This window comes from Procambarus clarkii, chromosome 32, assembly GCF_040958095.1.
Source record: "Procambarus clarkii isolate CNS0578487 chromosome 32, FALCON_Pclarkii_2.0, whole genome shotgun sequence".
Classification (NCBI taxonomy): Eukaryota; Metazoa; Arthropoda; class Malacostraca; order Decapoda; family Cambaridae; genus Procambarus; species Procambarus clarkii.
Window position 1 is genome coordinate 12,514,631 of NC_091181.1, and position 26,510 is coordinate 12,541,140.

At 41.3% G+C, this 26,510-nt stretch overlaps 1 protein-coding gene across 1 annotated transcript in view; it reads right to left on the bottom strand.

Moving 5' to 3' along the window:
* The window catches only part of LOC123759264 (uncharacterized), a 263,874-nt gene that overhangs the window by 130,961 nt on the left and 106,403 nt on the right, over positions 1-26,510 (bottom strand). Inside the window, exons 2-3 of the mRNA XM_069334785.1 lie at positions 24,764-24,937; positions 23,887-24,080 (exon numbers count right to left, since the gene is read on the bottom strand). Coding sequence (XP_069190886.1) covers positions 23,887-24,080; positions 24,764-24,937 — 368 coding nt within the window. The remainder of the gene's footprint in view (positions 1-23,886; positions 24,081-24,763; positions 24,938-26,510) is intronic.

A 26,510-nucleotide genomic window follows, 5' to 3' on the forward strand; every position in this document is an offset into this window, starting at 1 on the left:
CTTTTAGCTGCCGCTTTAAGCTCGGGGGACAGTATGGTGCTTCTGTAGTTGCCTCGATTCTTTCCTCCTTCTGCAATAAGTTCTGCTTGTAAGGTATCTTTGGTAGTGACCTTCTTTTGTGTCTCGAGGTCGAATATGTCGTCCAACAGAATTTCCAACTCTACTTTCCGGGCCATTTCACTCGGTCTGGACATAACATGACAGTTTATGCCCAGGTTTAGGAGAGTGACTTGGTCCTCAGTGAGGTTAATTCCTGCAAGGTTCAGGAAGCCATCTCTTGGTCGTGGACTAAAGAGGCACCCTTCTTGAGCCCGGATGGGCACATGTATAAGCAAGTAGATGGGGTCGCCATGGGTTCTCCCCTAGGTGTCCTGTTTGCAAACTTCTACATGGGTACCATCGAGCAAAAAGTCTTAGTCGACATGAACTTGAAACCGGCCATATACTGCAGGTATGTTGACGACATTTTTACACAGGTACCTGATGTCAGACATCTGCAGGAGCTGAAGGAGGCATTTGAGCAGAGTTCCGTGCTGCGTTTCACTTACGAGACGGAAAAGGATGGGAAGCTGCCTTTTCTAGATGTAACAGTCATGGAAAAGAGCGGAGGTTTCCACACTGCAGTCTACACTAAGGAAACAAACATAGGAATGTGCCTAAATGCCAACAGCGACTGCCCTGACAGGTACAAGAGGAGTGTTGTTAACGCATACGTCGACCGTGCTCTCAGCCACAGCTCAGAATGGAAGCAAGTCGACGAAGAACTCTGTAGGGTAAGGCAGGTTCTAGTCAATAACGGCTTCTCCAATGGTTTCATCGAAGACATCATAAGAAGGAAAGTGAAAAGCCATGCAACCTCTGAAGAGACAACTAACACAACACCTATACCCCCTATTAGACTATTTTACAGGAACTTCTTTTCCACAGCTCATAAAACGGAGGAAAGGGTCCTGAAAGATATTGTTAATAGAAACGTTATCCCTACAGACAAAAATCGGAGGATACAACTGATGATTTACTATAAAACCAGAAAAACGGCCAGCCTACTCATGAGAAACTCTCCAGACACAAAACAGAACGCTTTAAAAGAGACTAACGTCGTCTATGCCTTCAAATGCCCACTTGGGGACTGTAAGCTCCAAAAAACCCAGTATATAGGCAAGACAACAACATCTCTTTCTAGGCGTTTAACGATGCATAAGCAACAGGGCTCCATTAAGGAACATATAATCTCTTCCCATAACCAAACCATCGCCAGAGAAATCCTAGTAAACAACACAGAAATCATCGATAGATACAGCGATAGCAGGCGGCTTGACGTTTGCGAGGCACTACACATTAAGAAGTCAACACCAGCAATCAACAGCCAATTATTGCACAACTATATTCTACCCACCTCAAGACTCCGCTCCAATATAGAAGCATCAAGAAATATGGACCAATAGGCTTTCTACAAACACTTCTATTCAATACCCATTGTTTCTGTTCTGTCTTGTGTTGATACTTTTAATACCCTATTAATATCCCCTCATGTTCTGTCTTGTGTTAATGCCACGTCACTATATGCCACATCATCCCTCCCACCTCACTCAAATGTAGATATAATAGCAGAGATACGTAAGTTCTAATCAGTTGTGTATTTGTGAAGTCTTTGAAAATGTAATAAGTTTTACGAAACGCGCCCGTGTCGCGTCAGACTAGAAATAAAAATGAATTTTGGAGAAGTGATTTTTGATTTACCTCCAACAGTGAAGCGTAATGTACGAAAGATTGAGAAAATTCGTGTTAGAATTATTAATCTTACTTTTTCGGTCATATTTAATAATATATGTCTACAGGAAAGACTGCTACCAAAATATACTAATATATATATATATATATATATATATATATATATATATATATATATATATATATATATATATATATATGCGAACAAGCCTGAATGGTCCCCAGGACTATATGCGAATGAAAACTCACACCCCAGAAGTGACTCGAACCCATACTCCCAGAAGCAACGCAACTGGTAACTACAGGGCGCCTTAATCCGCTTGACCATCACGGCCGTCAAAAGGAAGTGATAGCCGAGGCTATTTGAGCCATTTCCCCGACGGCAACTCGGATGGTAATCTTGGGCATAGCATTTCACCAAATCACCTCATTCTTTGGGGCACACGTGAGGAACACAAATGCGAACAAGCCTGAATGGTCCCCAGGACTATATGCGAATGAAAACTCACACCCCAGAAGTGACTCGAACCCATACTCCCAGAAGCAACGCAACTGGTAACTACAGGGCGCCTTAATCCGCTTGACCATCACGGCCGTCAAAAGGAAGTGATAGCCGAGGCTATTTGAGCCACTTCCCCGACGGCAACTCGGATGGTAATCTTGGGCATAGCATTTCACCAAATCACCTCATTCTTTGGGGCACACGTGAGGAACACAAATGCGAACAAGCCTGAATGGTCCCCAGGACTATATGCGAATGAAAACTCACACCCCAGAAGTGACTCGAACCCATACTCCCAGAAGCAACGCAACTGGTAACTACAGGGCGCCTTAATCCGCTTGACCATCACGGCCGTCAAAAGGAAGTGATAGCCGAGGCTATTTGAGCCACTTCCCCGACGGCAACTCGGATGGTAATCTTGGGCATAGCATTTCACCAAATCACCTCATTCTTTGGGGCACACGTGAGGAACACAAATGCGAACAAGCCTGAATGGTCCCCAGGACTATATGCGAATGAAAACTCACACCCCAGAAGTGACTCGAACCCATACTCCCAGAAGCAACGCAACTGGTAACTACAGGGCGCCTTAATCCGCTTGACCATCACGGCCGTCAAAAGGAAGTGATAGCCGAGGCTATTTGAGCCACTTCCCCGACGGCAACTCGGATGGTAATCTTGGGCATAGCATTTCACCAAATCACCTCATTCTTTGGGGCACACGTGAGGAACACAAATGCGAACAAGCCTGAATGGTCCCCAGGACTATATGCGAATGAAAACTCACACCCCAGAAGTGACTCGAACCCATACTCCCAGAAGCAACGCAACTGGTAACTACAGGGCGCCTTAATCCGCTTGACCATCACGGCCGTCAAAAGGAAGTGATAGCCGAGGCTATTTGAGCCACTTCCCCGACGGCAACTCGGATGGTAATCTTGGGCATAGCATTTCACCAAATCACCTCATTCTTTGGGGCACACGTGAGGAACACAAATGCGAACAAGCCTGAATGGTCCCCAGGACTATATGCGAATGAAAACTCACACCCCAGAAGTGACTCGAACCCATACTCCCAGAAGCAACGCAACTGGTAACTACAGGGCGCCTTAATCCGCTTGACCATCACGGCCGTCAAAAGGAAGTGATAGCCGAGGCTATTTGAGCCACTTCCCCGACGGCAACTCGGATGGTAATCTTGGGCATAGCATTTCACCAAATCACCTCATTCTTTGGGGCACACGTGAGGAACACAAATGCGAACAAGCCTGAATGGTCCCCAGGACTATATGCGAATGAAAACTCACACCCCAGAAGTGACTCGAACCCATACTCCCAGAAGCAACGCAACTGGTAACTACAGGGCGCCTTAATCCGCTTGACCATCACGGCCGTCAAAAGGAAGTGATAGCCGAGGCTATTTGAGCCACTTCCCCGACGGCAACTCGGATGGTAATCTTGGGCATAGCATTTCACCAAATCACCTCATTCTTTGGGGCACACGTGAGGAACACAAATGCGAACAAGCCTGAATGGTCCCCAGGACTATATGCGAATGAAAACTCACACCCCAGAAGTGACTCGAACCCATACTCCCAGAAGCAACGCAACTGGTAACTACAGGGCGCCTTAATCCGCTTGACCATCACGGCCGTCAAAAGGAAGTGATAGCAGAGGCTATTTGAGCCACTTCCCCGACGGCAACTCGGATGGTAATCTTGGGCATAGCATTTCACCAAATCACCTCATTCTTTGGGGCACACGTGAGGAACACAAATGCGAACAAGCCTGAATGGTCCCCAGGACTATATGCGAATGAAAACTCACACCCCAGAAGTGACTCGAACCCATACTCCCAGAAGCAACGCAACTGGTAACTACAGGGCGCCTTAATCCGCTTGACCATCACGGCCGTCAAAAGGAAGTGATAGCCGAGGCTATTTGAGCCACTTCCCCGACGGCAACTCGGATGGTAATCTTGGGCATAGCATTTCACCAAATCACCTCATTCTTTGGGGCACACGTGAGGAACACAAATGCGAACAAGCCTGAATGGTCCCCAGGGCTATATGCGAATGAAAACTCACACCCCAGAAGTGACTCGAACCCATACTCCCAGAAGCAACGCAACTGGTAACTACAGGGCGCCTTAATCCGCTTGACCATCACGGCCGTCAAAAGGAAGTGATAGCAGAGGCTATTTGAGCCACTTCCCCGACGGCAACTCGGATGGTAATCTTGGGCATAGCATTTCACCAAATCACCTCATTCTTTGTGGCACACGTGAGGAACACAAATGCGAACAAGCCTGAATGGTCCCCAGGACTATATGCGAATGAAAACTCACACCCCAGAAGTGACTCGAACCCATACTCCCAGAAGCAACGCAACTGGTAACTACAGGGCGCCTTAATCCGCTTGACCATCACGGCCGTCAAAAGGAAGTGATAGCCGAGGCTATTTGAGCCACTTCCCCGACGGCAACTCGGATGGTAATCTTGGGCATAGCATTTCACCAAATCACCTCATTCTTTGGGGCACACGTGAGGAACACAAATGCGAACAAGCCTGAATGGTCCCCAGGACTATATGCGAATGAAAACTCACACCCCAGAAGTGACTCGAACCCATACTCCCAGAAGCAACGCAACTGGTAACTACAGGGCGCCTTAATCCGCTTGACCATCACGGCCGTCAAAAGGAAGTGATAGCCTCGGCTATCACTTCCTTTTGACGGCTGTGATGGTCAAGCTATGCCCAAGATTACCATCCGAGTTGCCGTCGGGGAAGTGGCTCAAATAGCCTCGGCTATCACTTCCTTTTGACGGCCGTGATGGTCAAGCGGATTAAGGCGCCCTGTAGTTACCAGTTGCGTTGCTTCTGGGAGTATGGGTTCGAGTCACTTCTGGGGTGTGAGTTTTCATTCGCATATAGTCCTGGGGACCATTCAGGCTTGTTCGCATTTGTGTTCCTCACGTGTGCCCCAAAGAATGAGGTGATTTGGTGAAATGCTATGCCCAAGATTACCATCCGAGTTGCCGTCGGGGAAGTGGCTCAAATAGCCTCGGCTATCACTTCCTTTTGACGGCCGTGATGGTCAAGCGGATTAAGGCGCCCTGTAGTTACCAGTTGCGTTGCTTCTGGGAGTATGGGTTCGAGTCACTTCTGGGGTGTGAGTTTTCATTCGCATATAGTCCTGGGGACCATTCAGGCTTGTTCGCATTTGTGTTCCTCACGTGTGCCCCAAAGAATGAGGTGATTTGGTGAAATGCTATGCCCAAGATTACCATCCGAGTTGCCGTCGGGGAAGTGGCTCAAATAGCCTCGGCTATCACTTCCTTTTGACGGCCGTGATGGTCAAGCGGATTAAGGCGCCCTGTAGTTACCAGTTGCGTTGCTTCTGGGAGTATGGGTTCGAGTCACTTCTGGGGTGTGAGTTTTCATTCGCATATAGTCCTGGGGACCATTCAGGCTTGTTCGCATTTGTGTTCCTCACGTGTGCCCCAAAGAATGAGGTGATTTGGTGAAATGCTATGCCCAAGATTACCATCCGAGTTGCCGTCGGGGAAGTGGCTCAAATAGCCTCGGCTATCACTTCCTTTTGACGGCCGTGATGGTCAAGCGGATTAAGGCGCCCTGTAGTTACCAGTTGCGTTGCTTCTGGGAGTATGGGTTCGAGTCACTTCTGGGGTGTGAGTTTTCATTCGCATATAGTCCTGGGGACCATTCAGGCTTGTTCGCATTTGTGTTCCTCACGTGTGCCCCAAAGAATGAGGTTATTTGGTGAAATGCTATGCCCAAGATTACCATCCGAGTTGCCGTCGGGGAAGTGGCTCAAATAGCCTCGGCTATCACTTCCTTTTGACGGCCGTGATGGTCAAGCGGATTAAGGCGCCCTGTAGTTACCAGTTGCGTTGCTTCTGGGAGTATGGGTTCGAGTCACTTCTGGGGTGTGAGTTTTCATTCGCATATAGTCCTGGGGACCATTCAGGCTTGTTCGCATTTGTGTTCCTCACGTGTGCCCCAAAGAATGAGGTGATTTGGTGAAATGCTATGCCCAAGATTACCATCCGAGTTGCCGTCGGGGAAGTGGCTCAAATAGCCTCGGCTATCACTTCCTTTTGACGGCCGTGATGGTCAAGCGGATTAAGGCGCCCTGTAGTTACCAGTTGCGTTGCTTCTGGGAGTATGGGTTCGAGTCACTTCTGGGGTGTGAGTTTTCATTCGCATATAGTCCTGGGGACCATTCAGGCTTGTTCGCATTTGTGTTCCTCACGTGTGCCCCAAAGAATGAGGTGATTTGGTGAAATGCTATGCCCAAGATTACCATCCGAGTTGCCGTCGGGGAAGTGGCTCAAATAGCCTCGGCTATCACTTCCTTTTGACGGCCGTGATGGTCAAGCGGATTAAGGCGCCCTGTAGTTACCAGTTGCGTTGCTTCTGGGAGTATGGGTTCGAGTCACTTCTGGGGTGTGAGTTTTCATTCGCATATAGTCCTGGGGACCATTCAGGCTTGTTCGCATTTGTGTTCCTCACGTGTGCCCCAAAGAATGAGGTGATTTGGTGAAATGCTATGCCCAAGATTACCATCCGAGTTGCCGTCGGGGAAGTGGCTCAAATAGCCTCGGCTATCACTTCCTTTTGACGGCCGTGATGGTCAAGCGGATTAAGGCGCCCTGTAGTTACCAGTTGCGTTGCTTCTGGGAGTATGGGTTCGAGTCACTTCTGGGGTGTGAGTTTTCATTCGCATATAGTCCTGGGGACCATTCAGGCTTGTTCGCATTTGTGTTCCTCACGTGTGCCCCAAAGAATGAGGTGATTTGGTGAAATGCTATGCCCAAGATTACCATCCGAGTTGCCGTCGGGGAAGTGGCTCAAATAGCCTCGGCTATCACTTCCTTTTGACGGCCGTGATGGTCAAGCGGATTAAGGCGCCCTGTAGTTACCAGTTGCGTTGCTTCTGGGAGTATGGGTTCGAGTCACTTCTGGGGTGTGAGTTTTCATTCATATATATATATATATATATATATAAAGGTTATAGAGGTTAATGACATCATCAAGAGGAGCTTTGCCTCCGCTCAGTGCCCAGCAAAGAGAGAACCTCGCATCTTTGGGGACAAACACCTGGATGACCCCGCACTTCGCCCTGATGGCATCACAATATACCCCTGGGAGATGGGCAGACAGCTGGTGTGGGACTACATATGTGTATCCACCTTCGCTGACACCTACATACACTTCGGTGCTGATCGAGCAGGTGGGGCGGCCAACCACAGGGAAACAGCAAAATCAATTAAGTACAGGTGATTGGAAGGTCAATACAACTATGTTCGCCGTAGCATCTGAGACGCATGGCCTTTGGTGTTAGAGCACCTTTGGATTTCTCAAAGAATTTGGTTCCAGGCTCATTTACATTATCTGGCACCAAAGAGCTGCCAGTTTCTTGTTCCAGTGCTTCATTGTGGCGATCCAGTGGGAAAACGCCTACTGCATCCTTGTTTCCTGTTCGGAAGTGGAGGAACTCCAAGTGATCTATAACCTTTAAACACTCATCGTATTAACTAATGTACATCTTGTAACCTTTAAATAACTAATGAAGCACAACAAAACACAAAAGGAAGTGGGTGGAAGGAGAAAAGAACATAGAAACTTTATTGGAGGGAACCTAAGCATTCCATCTAATTCCTTATGTGTGCTTTCTTCAGGGGGCTTCACAGGCCTAAGACCCACAGCACATCAAACAAATGCTGACCCGGTGCTTGGATATGCCACAAAGGATCTTCTAGTGGAACTTACCAGATTCTCCAACATGTGTTTGGCTGGTGGCGTCTCTGAGGACATCAGGCCTCTCTTTTATGGAGCAGCACTCTCTGCTCTAAAGAAGGATAGGGGAATCAGGCCCATTGCCGTTGGCAACACCCTCCGACGCCTCGTAGCTAAGGCTGCAGTGAGATCTATTATCCAGGAAGCAGCCACCTTGCTGAAACTTAATCAGCTCGGGTTTGGGATCCCCCTAGATAATGAAGCTGCAGCGCATGCAGTGCATGCTTACAGTGCTGATCCCACTGGTAAAGCTTAACATTAAAAATGCCTTCAATCAAGTCAGAAGAGATGCAGGGCTGTACAACATCCTCAGGGCTGTACAACATCATTTCCTTCCCCTTTACTTATTCATCCTATCATGCTACAGTGGGGATTCTAAGCTTTTTTGAGGAACATGAAATAGACTCCTATGAAGGCGTCCATCAAGGTGATCCCTTAGCTCTCCTCCTTTTCTGCTTAGCTATCAAAGAGGTCACTAATAGTCTGACAAGTGGGCTAAACATCTGTCACCTGGATGATGGTACTGTCCCCTGAACACCGAATACTATTTTGGAGGACATAAGAAAAATCCAAGAGCAAGGAGCAGCCTGGGGCCTCATTCTCAATGCATCCAACTGCGAAATAGTCTCCCGCAACCCAGACATCACTGGCCAAATAAAAAATATTCTTCCAGACATTCTCGTTGTCGAGCCACGGGACTGCATCCTCCAGGGTGCCCCCATTGGCCCACAAGCAATCGAGGCGGTCGTGGATGCAAAAATCACTGATCTATGGAGAATGCTAAACAGGATAGACAAGATTGATTCCCATGGTGCTCTCTTCCTCGTCACGAGATGCATATCTCTCCCAAAGTTGACTTACTTTCTGAGGTGTTCTCCATCCTACAACAGCCCTAAATTATATGTGTATGACACCCTTCTGAGGTCCATGCTGGTGAAAGTCCTAAACCTGCCATTGGACGATTCTCAGTGGGCAAGCAACTCTCCCAATAAGACTCGCGGCCTTGGTGTCCGCACAGCCTTAAAGATTACTCTACGAGCCTTCCTTTCCTCCTCACATGCATCACACGACCTTGTAAGATATATCCTACCTGAACCCCTGAGTTATTCAGCAGGAATACACGATCCTGCTTTCAATGAATGTTCAAATCAGTGGGATGTTCTTGCAGCCCCAGCACCCATCATAGATCCAACAAAAAAACATAAATATAAAAAATAATTCATGAAAACTTGGCTTATTAGGCAAATCGGGCCCTGCATAGTAGGCCGAGAAGTGCGTTCTGGCTACTAGGTACGACATATATATATATATATATATATATATATATATATATATATATATATATATACACACAACTTTTGAACACTTTCCCCCCAGGAGACTCGAACCCTAGCCAGCACAGAAGCCTTCCAGCAACTGGCATAACAGGTACGCCTTTAACCCACTGCACCACCGCTCAGACCCTTAAAAGAGATGGTAATTTCGGAGTATTTATACACACCAAAGACCACCATCTCCCAAGAGCACTAGAGCAAGTGAGGGGTCATTTTTACGTTTTTCATCAAGTCCCTGTTAATATGGAAGAACACTGTGTCTATGCTTGATGCCCAACTCTCCTAAACACGAGAGTGAAGTTATACAACTTTAGAACACTTTCCCACCAGGAGACTCGAACCCTAGCCAGCACAGAAGCCTTCCAGCAACTGGCATAACAGGTACGCCTTTAACGCACTGCACCACCGCTCAGACGATTAAAAGAGATGGTAATTTCGTAGTATTTATACACACCAAAGACCACCATCTCTGAAGAGCACTAGAGCAAGTGAGGGGAAGGCTTGCTGGAAGGCTTCTGTGCTGGCTAGGGTTCGAGTCTCCTGGTGGGAAAGTGTTCTAAAGTTGTATAACTTCTGAGGTCCATGCTGGTGAAAGTCCTAAACCTGTCATTGGACGATTCTCAGTGGGCAAGCAACTCTCCCAATAAGACTCGCGGCCTTGGTGTCCGCACAGCCTTAAAGATTACTCTACGAGCCTTCCTTTCCTCCTCACATGCATCACACGACCTTGTAAGATATATCCTACCTGAACCCCTGAGTTATTCAGCAGGAATACACGATCCTGCTTTCAATGAATGTTCAAATCAGTGGGATGCTCTTGCAGCCCCAGCACCCATCATAGATCCAACAAAAAAACATAAATAGTCCAGCTGGGACACAACCACTAGTGGAAAAATAGTTGATGCCATGCTCAGTGCTGCAACATCAGACAAGGAGAAAGCCCGCCTCAGAGCAGTGAGTGCCCCCCCCCCCCACCCCATGCAGGAGACTTCCTCCTGGCAGTACCCATGTCGGCAATGGGCACGCGTCTAGATCCAGAATCCCTTTGTGTAGTAGTGGCCCTCTGCCTTGGTGACCTAATTCATTAAATACAAGAGTATTTGCAACAGGGTGGAAGCAGACCAATGTGGACTGCATGGGTTGCACTGCGGAAAATCCAAGGGCTGGCATGCAAGACACAACGAGGTCAGTGCCATCATCAAGACGAGCCTCGTCCCAGCTCAGTGCAGATCAGAGAGAGAACATCGCGTCCTAGGGGACCAAAACCCGGATGACCCCGCACTTCGCCCTGATGGCACCACAATATACCCTTGGAAGAGTGGCAGACAGCTGGTGTGGGACTACATATGTGTATCCACCCTGGCTGACACCTATGTAAACTTCGGTGCTGATCGAGCAGGTGGGGCAGCCAACCACAGGGAAACAGCAAAATCAGTCAAATACAGGCGACTGGAAGGTCAATACACATTTGTTCCCATTGCATCTGAGAAGCATGGCCGGACCCCAAGAGGGCCTTCACATGCCCACTTAGGGACTGTCAGCCCCAAAGATCCCAGTATATAGGCACAACAACAACGTCTTGTTTGTAGGCAATTAACAATGCACAAACAATAGGGCTCCATCAACGAACATATGATGTCTTCTCACAACCAGACCATCACCAGAGAAATCTTAACAAGCAACACAGAAATCATCGATAGATACAGCAATAGAAGGAGACTCGACATCAGCGAGGCTCTACACATTAAAAACTCAACACCAGCAATCAACAGCCAACTAAGACATAACTATATTCTACCCACTTCAAGACCCCGAGTTAACGTAGGAGCAGCAAGAGAAAATATGGGCCAATAGACCTTCTGTAGTTACTTTCATTCTTATGTTCTCATATGCAATTCATACCCATTGATTCGTATCACCTCACTGTGAGAGCATGTCTCTCAAAATTCTCCCACAGCTGACTTGAATGGCTCATTGCAGTGCACAGTGTACCGAACTTCGTGCACAAGCCTTATCTCTGTTAACCCTGGATAATAAACTGTCATGTTGGGTATCTCCAGAATGCCCACATAACCAGGAATACGTTTATAATACGGAGGCCGCCGTATGTCCAGGCAAGTAGATACAGGGACGTTAAGCATACTTGCCACAAAGGGTCAGCGAGTACATTGGCCGGTGGGAAGCGTGAGAGAAGAGAGGGGACGCCTGTGAGGCGACAGTCTGACCCCTGAGGTCAACTTTAACCGGTGCGATGGAGAATAACAGCTGTGACGTGGTCTTGACGTGTGTATGACGTGACCTCTGCTACTGATCAATATGATTGGTTCCCGCTCATTTGCTGCAATGCTATTGGTCAAATTGTAATCCTTTGTGTGTGCCCCACAAGATGCTCTGAGTCGCTGGCAAGAGTTTCTCATGAGGGAGCCCATACTCAGAGGAAGTGTCCTGTTCTGTCTATCGGCCAATAGACTGAACACCATCCATTCCTCACCATCAAGTTAAACTCAGTATCTTTTCGATATACCAACGTTCGCCTGGAATCGCGTTTGTGAATATATTGTTCAGAAGCCTAAGTGACAAATCACCAGAGCGAAACAGACTGGTATCAGGTAACCCCTGGTGACAAGTGGAGATCGTCTGTGAGTGATCTGGAGTGAACTGAGGAGTGCTGCTGCCTAAGTAACCTGAGTGTGACTTTACCACAAGTGTACCTGCATGGTACAATAAAATCAGCCGCCAGCCACCACTCTGTCCCAAGCGTGTAGCCCGCAGCCGCCACCCTCACTTTACCACTTGACGTCACCACCCTTATTCACCGGCAGTGCCAGAGTGTGTGCGTGTGTCGGTTATACATACAGAGCGCCCTCCTGCGAGTACCCCTCATGCGGTTTGTGGGAAAGCCTAGTCGTCAATGATCTCACTTCAGAACGAGGGAACCAGCTATCAGGAAACCTACGAGTTCTTGCATAAATTTGCCTGAGTGAGTGAGTGAATAAAGAGAGGTACCCTATCTGTAAGTACAAGATCTCGTCATTGTTTTATTGTATCTGTGTTGATCTGAGTATCAACCACAGTTCTCACCTTTCATACCTGTCACAGGCATAGGTGAATCGACGGAGTATGCGTGTTTATCTGTGTGGTATCACGGCATTACACTCGTCTGTGAATGTGAGCTTCACATACACCACACATTTAGTATTGTGTGACATTATTATTGTGCATGTTATTGCCTGTCCCATTGACAGTGTATTTGTGATTTATTGCATATTATCATTACCCTAGTATCCGGTTGGAACTCTTGTGATCTTGATGATATATATATATATATATATATATATATATATATATATATATATATATATATATATATATATATATATATATATATATATATATATATATATATATATATATGCATTAGTATATTTTGGTAGCAGTCTTTCCTGTAGACATATATTATTATATATGACCGAAAAAGTAAGATTAATAATTCTAACACGAATTTTCTCAATATTTCATATATTTCTTTTCACTGTTGATGGTAATTGAAAAATCAATTCTCCAAAATTAATTTTTATTTCTAGTCTGACGCGACACTTTAACGCGTTTCATAATAACTTATCACATTTTCAAAAACTTCAGTTTACACACACACACAACTATAACCTGCGAACACTAAACAGAGTTTAAACAGCTTTGATTTTATACCTGCATTTGGGTGAGGTGATATGTTACAACAGTTTTGGACGAGGTGAAAACAAACTTTCAACACAAGACAGAACACGAAACAATGGGTATAATATTTTGTGAAGAATGAATGTAAGTAAGAAGTAAGTAATATTTTTGTGAAGAATGAATGTAAGGGAAGAATGTAAGTAACTGCAAAGGGCCTATTGGCCCATATTTCTTGATGCTTCTATATTGGTGTGGAGTCTTGAAGTGGGTAGAATATAGTTGTGCATTAATTGGCTGTTGATTACTGGTGTCGACTTCTTAATGTGAAGTGCCTCGCAGATATCAAGCCGCCTGCTATCGCTGTATCTATCGATGATTTCAATGTTTTTTGTTAAGACTTCTCTGGTGATGGTCTGGTTGTGGGAAGAGATTATATGTTCCTTAATGGAGCCCTGTTGCTTATGCATCGTTAATCGCCTGGAAAGAGATGTTGTTGTCTTGCCTATATACTTAATTCTTGAGGCTTACAGTCCCCAAGTGGGCATTTGAATGCATAGACGACATTGGTCTCTTTTAAAGCGTTCTGCTTTGTGTCTGGAGAGTTTCTCATGAGTAGGTTGGCCGTTTTCTTGGTTTTATAGTAAATCGTCAATTGTATCTTCTGATATATATATATATATATATATATATATATATATATATATATATATATATATATATATATATATATATATATATATATATATATTTATATGTCGTACCTAGTAGCCAGAACGCACTTCTCAGCCTACTATGCAAGGCCCGATTTGCCTAATAAGCAGAGTTTTCATGAATTAATGTTTTTTCGACAACCTAACCTACCTAACCTAACCTAACCTAACTTTTTCGGCTACCTAACCTATAAAGATAGGTTAGGTTAGGTTAGGTAGGGTTGGTTAGGTTCGGTCATATATCTACGTTAATTTTAGCTCCAATAAAATAAAATTGACCTCATACATAATGAAATGGGTAGCTTCATCGTTTCATAAGAAAAAAATTAGAGAAAATATATTAATTCAGGATAACTTGGCTTATTAGGCAAATCGGGCCTTGCATAGTGGGCCGAGAAGTGCGTTCTGGCTACTAGGTACGACATATATATATATATATATATATATATATATATATATATATATATATATATATATATATATATATATATATATATATATATATATATATATATATATATATATATATATATATATATATGTCGTACCTAGTAGCCAGAACGCACTTTTTGGCCTACTATTCATGACCCGATTTGCCTAATAAGCCAAGTTTTCATGAATTAATTATTTTTCGACTACCTAACCTACCTAACCTAACCTAACCTAACTTTTTCGGCTACTTAACCTAACCTAACCTATTAAGATAGTTTAGGTTAGGTTAGGTAGGGTTGGTTGGGTTCGGTCATATATCTATGTTAATTTTAACTCGAATTAAAAAAAATTGACCTCATACATAATGAAATGGGTAGCTTTATCATTTCATAAGAAAAAAAATAGAGAAAATATATTAATTCAGGAAAACTTGGCTTATTAGGCAAATCGGGCCTTGTATAGTAGGCTGAAAAGTGCATTCTGGCTACTAGGTACGACATATATATATATATATATATATATATATATATGGCGTACCTAGTAGCCAGAACGCACTTCTCAGCCTACTATGCAAGACCCGATTTGCCTAATAAGCCAAGTTTTCGTGAATTAATATATTTTCTCTAATTTTTTTCTTATGAAATGATAAAGCTAACCATTTCATTATGTATGAGGTCAATTTTTCTTTATTGGAGTTAAAATTAACGTAGATATATGATCGAACCTAACCAACACTACCTAACCTAACCTAACCTATCTTTATAGGTTAGGTTAGGTATGGTAGCCGAAAAAGTTAGGTTAGGTTAGGTTAGGTAGGTTAGGTAGTCGAAAAAATAATAATTCATGAAAACTTGGCTTATTAGGCAAATCGGGCCCTGCATAGTAGGCCGAGAAGTGCGTTCTGGCTACTAGGTACGACATATATATATATATATATATATATATATATATATATATATATATATATATATATATGTCGTACCTAGTAGCCAGAACTCACTTCTCAGCCTACTATGCGAGGCCCGATTTGCCTAATAAGCCAAGTTTTACTGAATTAATATATTTTCTCTAATTTTTTTCTTATGAAATGATAAAGCTACCCATTTCATTATGTATGAGGTCAATTTTTTTTTATTGGAGTTAAAATTAACGTAGATATATGACCGAACCTAACCAACCCTACCTAACCTAACCTAACCTATCTTTATAGGTTAGGTTAGGTTAGGTAGCCGAAAACGTTAGGTTAGGTTAGGTTAGGTAGGTTAGGTTGTCGAAAAAACATTAATTCATGAAAACTAGGCTTATTAGGCAAATCAGGCCTTGCATAGTAGGCTGAGAAGTGAGTTCTGGCTACTAGGTACGACATATATATATATATATATATATATATATATATATATATATATATATATATATATATATATATATATATATATATATATATATATATACACACAACTTTTGAACACTTTCCCCCCAGGAGACTCGAACCCTAGCCAGCACAGAAGCCTTCCAGCAACTGGCATAACAGGTACGCCTTTATCCCACTGCACCACTGCTCAGACCCTTAAAAGAGATGGTAATTTCGGAGTATTTATACACACCAAAGACCACCATCTCCCAAGAGCACTAGAGCAAGTGAGGGGTCATTTTTACGTTTTTCATCAAGTCCCTGTTAATATGGAAGAACACTGTGTCTATGCTTGAGGCACAACTCTTCTAAACACGAGAGTGAAGTTATACAACTTTAGAACACTTTCCCACCAGGAGACTCGAACCCTAGCCAGCACAGAAGCCTTCCAGCAAATGGCATAACAGGTACACCTTTAACCCACTGCACCACCGCTCAGACCCTTAAAAGAGATGGTAATTTCGGAGTATTTATATACACCAAAGACCACCATCTCCGAAGAGCACTAGAGAAAGTGAGGGGTCATTTTTACGTTTTTCATTATGTCCCTGTTAATATGGGAGAACACTGTGTCTATGCTTGATGCCCAACTCTCCTAAACACGAGAGTGAAGTTATACAACTTTAGAACACTTTCCCACCAGGAGACTCGAACCCTAGCCAGCACAGAAGCCTTCCAGCAACTGGCATAACAGGTACGCCTTTAACGCACTGCACCACCGCTCAGACGATTAAAAGAGATGGTAATTTCGTAGTATTTATACACACCAAAGACCACCATCTCTGAAGAGCACTAGAGCAAGTGAGGGGAAGGCTTGCTGGAAGGCTTCTGTGCTGGCTAGGGTTCGAGTCTCCTGGTGGGAAAGTGTTCTAAAGTTGTATAACTTCACTCTCGTGTTTAGGAGAGTTGTGCCTCGAGCATAGACACAGTGTTCTCCCATATTAACAGGGACTTGATGAAAAACGTAAAAATGACCCCTCACTTGCTCTAGTGCTCTTGGGAGATTGTGGTCTTTGGTGTGTATAAATACTCCAAAATTACCATCTCTTTTAAGGGTCTGAGCAGTTGGTGCAGTGGGTTAAAGGCGTACCTGTTATGCCAGGTTAGGCCAAGGTTAGGCCAAGGTTAGGCTAATAAGCCAAGTTTTCTTGAATTAATATATTTTCTCAATTTTTTTTCTTATGAAATGATAAAGCTACCCATTTTGTTATGTATGAGGATTTTTTTGGGTATTTGAGTTAAAATTAACGTACATATATGACCGAACCTAACCAACCCTACCTAACCTAACCTAACCTATCTTTATAGGTTAGGTTAGGTTAGGTAGCCGAAAAAGTTAGCTTAGGATAGGTTAGGTAGGTTAGGTAGTCGAAAAAACATTAATTCATGAAAACTTGGCTTATTAGGCAAATCGGGCCTTGCATAGTAGGCTGAGAAGTGCGTTCTGGCTACTAGGTACGACATATATATATATATATATATATATATATATATATATATATATATATATATATATATATATATATATGTCGTACCTAGTAGCCAGAACTCACTTCTATGCCTACTATGCAAGGCCAGATTTGCCTAATAAGCCAAGTTTTCATGAATTAATTGTTTTTCGACTACCTAACCTACCTAACCTAACCTAACCTAACTTTTTTCGGCTACCTAACCTAACCTAACCTATAAAGATAGGTTAGGTTAGGTAGGGCTGGTTAGGTTTGGTCATATATCTACGTTAATTTTAACTCCAATAAAAAAAAAATTGACCTTATACATAATGAAATGGGTAGCTTTATCATTTCATAAGAAAAAAATTAGAGAAAATATATTAATTCAGGAAAACTTGGCTTATTAGGCAAATCGGACCTTGCATAGTAGGCCGAGAAGTGCGTTCTGGCTACTAGGTACGACATATATATATATATATATATATATATATATATATATATATATATATATATATATATGTCGTACCTAATAGCCAGAACTCACTTCTCAGCCTACTATTCAAGGCCCGATTTGCCTAATAAGCCAAGTTTTCATGAATTAATGTTTTTTCGTCTACCTAACCTACCTAACCTAACCTAACCTAGCTTTTTTTGGCTACCTAACCTAACCTTACCTATAAATATAGGTTAGGTTAGGTTAGGTAGGGTTGGTTAGGTTCGGTCATATATCTTCGTTAATTTTAACTCCAATAAAAAAAATTGGCCTCATACATAGAGAAAAGGGTTGCTTTATCATTTCATAAGAAAAAAATTATAGTAAATATATTAATTCAGGAAAACTTTGCTTATTAGGCAAATCGGGCCTTGAATAGTAGGCTGAGAAGTGAGTTCTGGCTACTAGGTACGACATATATATATATATCGTACCTAGCAGCCAGAACACACTTTTTGGCCTACTATTCAAGGCCCGATTTGCCTAATAAGCCAAGTTTTCCTGAATTAATATATTTTTTCTAATTTTTTTCTTATGAAATGATAAAGCTACCCATTTCATTATGTATGAGGTAAATTTTTTTTATTGGAGTTAAAATTAACGTAGATATATGACCGAACCTAACCAACCCTACCTAACCTAACCTAACCTATCTTTATAGGTTAGGTTTGGTTAGGTAGCCGAAAAAGTTAGGTTAGGTTAGGTTAGGTAGGTTAGGTAGTCGAAAAACAATTAATTCATGAAATCTTGGCTTATTAGGCAAATCGAGCCTTGCATAGTAGGCTGAGAAGTGAGTTTTGGCTATTAGGTACGACATATATATATATATATATATATATATATATATATATATATATATATATATATATATATATATATATATATGTCGTACCTAGTATCCAGAACGTACTTCTAGGGCTACTATGCAAGGCCCGATTTGCCTAATAAGCCAAGTTTTCCTGAATTAATATATTTTCTCTAATTTTTTTCTTATGAAATGATAAAGCCACCCATTTCATTATGTATGAGGTCAATTTTGTTTTATTGGAGTTAAAATTAACGTAGATATATGACCAAACCTAACCAACCCTACCTAACCTAACCTAACCTATCTCTATAGGTTAGGTTCGGTATGGTAGCCGAAAAAGTTAGGTTAGGTTAGGTTAGGTAGGTTAGGTAGTCGAAAAACAATTAATTCATGAAAACTTGGCTTATTAGGCAAATTGGGCTTTGCATAGTAGGCTGAGAAGTGAGTTCTGGCTACTAGGTACGACATATATATATATATATATATATATATATATATATATATATATATATATATATATATATATATATATATGTATATATATATATATATATATATATATATATATATATATATATATATATATATATATATATATATATATATATATATATATATCGTACCTAGTAGACAGAACGCACTTCTCAGCCTACTATGCAAGGCCCGATTTGCCTAATAAGCCAAGTTTTCCTGAATTAATATATTTTCTCTATTTTTTTTCTTATGAAATGATGAAGCTACCCATTTCATTATGTATGAGGTCAATTTTTTTTTATTGGAGTTAAAATTAACGTAGATATATGACCGAACCTACCCAACCCTACCTAACCTAACCTAACCTATCTTTATAGGTTAGGTTAGGTTAAGTAGCCGAAAAAGTTAGGTTAGGTTAGGTTAGGTAGGTTAGGTAGTCGAAGAACAAATAATTCATGAAAACTTGGCTTATTAGGCAAAACGGGCCTTGCATAGTAGGCTGAGAAGTGCGTTCTGGCTACTAGGTACGACATATATATATATATATATATATATATATATATATATATATATATATATATATATATATATATATATATATGTCGTACCTAGTAGCCAGAACGCACTTCTCAGCCTACTATTCAAGGCCCGATTTGCCTAATAAGCCAAGTTTTCCTGAATTAATATATTTTCTCAAATTTTTTTCTTATGAAATGATGAAGCTACCCATTTCATTATGTATGAGGTCATTTATTTTTTATTGGAGTTAAAATTAACGTAGATATATGGCCGAACCTAACCAACCCTACCTAACCTAACCTAACCTATCTTTATAGGTTAGGTTAGGTTAGGTAGCCAAAAAAGTTAGGTTAGGTTAGGTTAGGTAGGTTAGGTAGTCGAAAAACAATTAATTCATGAAAACTTGGCTTATTAGGCAAATCGGGCCATGAATAGTAGGCTGATAAGTGCGTTCTGGCTACTAGGTACGACATATATATATATATATATATATATATATATATATATATATATATATATATATATATATATATATATATATATGTTGTACCTAGTAGCCAGATCGTCGTACTCGGCCTACTATGCAAGGCCCGATTTGCCTTATAAGCCAAGTTTTCCTGAATTAATATATTTTCTCTAATTTTTTTCATATGAAATGATAAAGCTACCCATTTCATTATGTATGAGGTCAATTTTTTTTATTGGAGCTAAAATTAATGTAGATATATGACCGAACCTAATCAACACTACATAACCTAACCTAACCTATTTTTATAGGTTAGGTTAGGTAGCCGAAAAAGTTATGTTAGGTTATGTTAGGTAGGTTAGGTAGTCGAAAAACAATTAATTCATGAAAACTTGGTACGACATATATATATATATATATATATATATATATATATATATATATATATATATATATATATATATATATATATATAAATATTGTATAAATGATTTGGTAAAATGCTATGCCCAAGATAACTATCCGAGTGCCGGCGGTGGGGTGGTTCAAATAGCCTCGGCTATCACCTCATTTTGTCCGGTCGTGATGGTCAAGTGGATTAAGGCGTCTTGTACATACCAGTTGCGTTTGCTCCTGGGAGTATGGGTTCGAGTCACTTCTGGGGTGTGAGTTTTCAGTTGCATATTGTCCTGGGGACCATTCAGGCTTGTTCGCATATATAAATATATATATATATATATATATATATATATATATATATATATATATATATATATATATATATATATATATATATATATATATATATATGTCGTACCTAGTAGCCAGAATTCACTTTTCAGCCTACAATGCAAGGCCCGATTTGCCTAATAAGCCAAGTTTTCATGAATTAATATATTTTCTTTATTTTTTTTCTTATGAAATGATAAAGCAACCCATTTCATTATGTAAGAGGTCAATTTTTTTTTTATTGGAGTTAAAATTAATGTAGATATATGACCGAACCTAACCAACCCTACCTAACCTAACCTAACCTATCTCTATAGGTTAGGTTATGTTAGGTAGCCGAGAAAGTTAGGTTAGGTTAGGTTAGGTAGGTTAGGTAGCTGAAAAGCAATTAATTCATGAAAACTTGGCTTATTAGGCAAATCGGGCCTCGCATAATAGGCTCAGAAGTGAGTTCTGGCTACTAGGTACGACATATATATATATATGTCGTACCTAGTAGCCAGAACGCACTCCTCAGCCTACTATGCAAGGCCCAATTTGCCTAATAAGCCAAGTTTTCATGAATTAATTGTTTTTCGACTACCTAACCTACCTAACCTAACCTAACCTCATTTTTTGAGCTACCTAACCTAACCTAACCTATAAAGATAGGTTAGGTTAGGTTAGGTAGGGTTGGTTAGGTTCGGTCATATATCTACGTTAATTTTAACTCCAATAAAAAGAAATTAACTTCATACATAATGAAATGGGTAGCTTTATCATTTCATAAGAAAAAAATTAGAGAAATTATATTAATTCAGGAAAACTTGGCTTATTAGGCAAATCGGGCCTTGCATAGTAGGCTGAGAAGTGTGTTCTGGCTACTAGTTACGACATATATATATATATATATATATATATATATATATATATATATATATATATATATATATATATATGTATATATATATATATATTCCTCCTGAAAGGAGGAAATAATCGAGGCAATTACAGAAGCACCATACTGTCCCCCGAGCTCAAAGCGGGAGCTAAGAGCCTTCGTGAGAACAAGGAGATAGTAGTCAGAAGAGGTGACAAGTCACCAATATACGTCATTCTTAAAAAAAGACGAATATATGGCGAAAATGAACCTCATTCTCTCTGACCAAACTGAATTCCAAAGGGTAACGAAGGACACTACAGCCGAATTGAAGGCAAAGGTCAACAAATTGATCGAAACTGTGAACGCCAAGAAACCCGGACTACACCTGCCAAAGATTATTGGGGAATATAAGCCTGGATACGCGAATGGAAATGTCAAGACACATAAGCCTGGAAACCCACTTCGGCCAATCATCAGCCAGATACCCACACCCACGTACAGACTGGCGAAGCAACTCAACAGCTTGCTGACTCCTTATGTCCCTTGCACCTTCAGCCTGAAGTCTCCAAAGGAGTTTGTTGACTTACTGCTGGGAACACGGGCCACAGGGATAAGAGCCTCGTTGGACGTAGAATCACTGTTTACTAACGTACCTGTGGATGAAACAATCTAGATGATAGCGGACAGAGTGTATCGTGATCCTGCCTGTACTCCTCTTGACATACCAGAAAACATTCTAAGGAAACTACTACAAGCTTGTACTAAAGAGGCACCCTTCTTGAGCCCGGATGGGCACATGTATAAACAAGTAGATGGGGTTGCCATTGGTTCTTCCCTAGGTGTCCTGTTTGCGAACTTCTACATAGGTACCATCGAACAAAAGGTCTTAGTCGACACGAATTTCAAACCAGCCATATACTGCAGGTATGTTGACAACATTTTTACACAGATACCTGTTGTCAGACATCTGCAGGAGCTGAAGGAGGCATTTGAGCAGAGTTCCATGCTGCGTTTCACTTACGAGATGGAAAAGGATGGGAAGTTGCCCTTTCTAGATGTAACTGTCAAGGAAAGGAGCGGAGGTTTCCACACTGTAGTCTACACTAAGGAAATAAACATAGCAATGTGCCTCAATGCCAACAGTGACTGCCCAGGAAGGTACAAGAGGAGTGTCATTAACGCTTATATCGACCGTGCTCTCAGCCACATCTCAGGATGGAAGCAAATCGATGAAGAACTCTGTAGGGTAAGGCAGGTTCTAGTCAACAACGGCTTCTCCAATGGTTTCGTTGAAGACATCATAAGAAGGAAGGTGAAACGCCATGCAACCTCTGAAGAGACAACTAACACAACCCCTGTACCCCCTATGAGAGTATTTTACAGGAACTTTTTTTCCACAGCTCATAAAACGGAGGAAAGGGTCCTGAAAGATATTGTTAATAGAAACGTTATCCCTACAGACAAAAATCAGAAGATACAATGGGCGATTTACTATAAAACCAAGAAAACGGCCAACCTACTCATGAGAAACTCTCCAGACACAAAGCAGAACGCTTTAAAAGAGACCAATGTCGTCTATGCCTTCAAATGCCCACTTGGGGACTGTAAGCCTCAAAAAATTCAGTACATAGGCAAGACAACAACATCTCTTTCCAGACGAATAACGATGCATAAGCAACAGGACTCCATTTAGGAACATATAATCTTTTCCCACAACCAGACTATCACCAGAGAAGTCTTAACAAAAAACACGGAAATCATCGATAGATACAGCGATAGCAGGCGGCTTGATATCTGTGAGGCACTACACATTAAGAAGTCGACACCAGCAATCAACAGCCAATTAATGCACAACTATATTCTACCCACTTCAAGACTCCGCACCAATATAGAAGCATCAAGAAATATGGGCCAATAGGTCCTTTGCAGTTACTTCCATTCTTTCCTTTAACTTACAAAATATTATACCCATTGTTTCGTGTTCTGTCTTGTGTTGAAAGTTTGTTTTCACCTCATCCAAAATTGTTGTAACATATCACCTCACCCAAATGCAGGTATAAAATCAAAGCTGTTTAAACTCTGTTTAGTGTTTGCAAGTTAAAGTTGTGTGTGTGTAAACTAAAGTCTTTGAAAATGTAATAAGTTTTACGAAACGCGCTCGTGTCGCGTCAGACTAGAAATAAAAATGAATTTTGGAGAATTGATTTTTGAATTACCTCCAACTGTGAAAAGAAATGTACGAAAGATTGAGAAAATTCGTGTTAGAATTATTAATCTTACTTTTTCGGTCAAATTTAATAATATATGTCTACAGGAAAGACTGCTACCAAAATATATATATATATATATATATATATATATATATATATATATATATATATATATATATATATATATATATATATATATATATATATATATATATATATATATATTATATGTATAGGGTAGTTTCTGACCTTTTACCTCGTCTTAGAGCCTTCGAAATTGTCAAAGAACCCGCTTGGTTATTGAAGGTGTGGTGGTGGAGAGCGAGGTAGAGGGCGTGGAGGGTGTTGCGGAGACTGTGGTGGAGGAGCACCTCCCTCACCCCGGCACTCCTTCCCAGCGCCACTACGCCAGTTCCTGACTCTTTCCACAGTGATGCTGCATTTATGAACCTGAAGAAGGGAGAGAATATGTACTTCTCATTCAGAGTGAGTTAAGTGCTACGTATTAATGGTATGTTGCTCTGTTCAGAATTTGATTAATTAATTGACCTTGCAACATTATAAAGACAATTTTTCCATAACAATTCGTTAGTTTTGCTGATATGAATCTTGGTAATCTCATCAACATTTCAGATAGGGAGTATCTTCATTTACTTTCCCATCACTCACACTAAATAAATGAAGTTTGCTCTCCGGCTTACGTGAGAACACTGATTTTATTAAAATATTAAAGTCACATTTTGTACTCGCCTTGACCATTGACGTTTTATGCCAATCAGGCTAATTATTGCTAATATATAGTGCAAAACTTGACTAATTGGTGATCATTTTAAACAATAGGGAATAAATTGTTGATGTCTTTTACCCATTTGGGTAAATGTTGATGAAGGTTTATGTACAGCTTTGTGTCGGTTTGACAACAACAAGAGTTGAACAGGCGTTTAAAGTGGCAATACTCCATGTATTGCCACTTTCCTCCATGTTGATCAAGATTTACAAAAATCTTCCTAATCCAAATAATAATAGGAATCAGAACATTAAACCTTAATTACTTCATATATCTGGAATATAACATATCAACAATATATACGAATTTGTATTATCTATTCACTTTTTTTTAAACATTGACCTACTCGAGAGCCGCAGTCGTGGCATTACTGGCGGTGAGGTCGAGGAAGACGGTCCGGCAGGTGGTTCTGGTGTCTCCCCACAGCTGCTGGAGGAGGTGGTCCCGGGCCAGCTGGTCCTGGAAGACCACTGACCCCACCTCCACTACTATACCAGCCTTTCCACCTGCACTCAAGTGTCTGAGGGGGAACAAGTTTTAAATAAAATGTTGAAGATACACCTGCAACAATTCTTACAATTAAACAAAGAACTTTGGAATTGGGTTATTTTATCAACAAGACGAACCGCCTTATGACCGAAATAACCCAACAGTTTGGAAACACTATCTAATCCAACCCTACATTACTCATTTTTGTATTTGATAATGATCTAAAACACGAATATGTCTGTTACCATTATGCCTGTGTGTAAACAATCACTTCCTGAAGGTCTTGTTACATGTTTTGTGCTCATCTTGGCTAGTCACTGCAGCCGTTTAGACGCATCCTGGATAGTCGTTATTACTAACAATCGTGTAGTGATGGCTCCAGGAACGAGAAACATGTTATACTTGCTGAAAGACAAGATGTACTTACATCAAGCTTCAGCCGCTGGGAGTAAATATAACCAAGTCATGGTTGAGATATCATCGTGTGTACTCAAGTCGTGTAAACAATCGTATAGTACCTGCACTACTTACTCACATCTTTTACTAGATAACATCTTGTACTCCAAGAGTTTAACAGTTACATTAAGAGTTATACGAAAAAATTTGTTATATGTCTTTTTATGTTTCACCAGAATGTTCTGGAACACAATACTATGCTTGGATACCTGTGATATCATGGAAATCTAGATCACGTTCGAGTCCCGTGGCCTAAGGGAACCAACGGTTACATGGTAGGTGACACATAATAGTGTCTGCCCAATGATTGGTTGGCTCTTGCCGCTCGCTGTACAGACGTCATAGAAGAAGGAGCCGATGTTTAAGCCGATTGGAATCGAAGTTAAAGAGTCATCAAAAGCTGACATTGGACAGGTAACTGTGGAAACAGGGATCTGTGGAATTTATCATTAACACGAGTGAGAGTGACCTAGTTTATGGCCGACGTTTCCTTGACAGTTGAGTTAAGATGGAAATTACAACAGAGCAAGATTATATATATATACCCGGCATGGTGAGTGTGAACGTAAACGTCTAGAGAAAACTGCTGGAGGAGTCTATGCATTACTCCGCAGGCATTCTTTCTGAAGGATCATTGAAAGACAAAGATGTCGAGGATATCCTCCTACCTTCTTCTCAAGAAAAACTATTGTCACAGAGATTAGCGAAAGCGGGACTCGTGGAGAACATTTGATTATTACTAAGAGGTAATCTCAGTGAACCGTACGAATGGGTACATGGAGGAAGAGGTCCAGTTGCCCTTATACCCCGCCGGTAACTACAATACATAGAGGAAGGAATCCAGCTGCCCTTATACCCCGCCGGTAACTACCATACATGGAGGAAGGCGTCCAGCTGCCCTTACACGCAGCCGGTAACTCTCCCATACACAGAAGGGACTCCCTGTGAGTTGTCAGCGTGAGAAAGTTGTGTACTTATATTTTCCCGGAAGTGAGGAACTAATGAGGTAAATTTGATTGACTGGCCTTGCAATGGTACAGGAGATCTCATGATACATATATACATATAAAAGTATGTAAAGAATAGATAGTTCTGTAAATGGCCTATTCCCAGAAGTATGATTGAAATTGTAATTAGACTATTCCGAA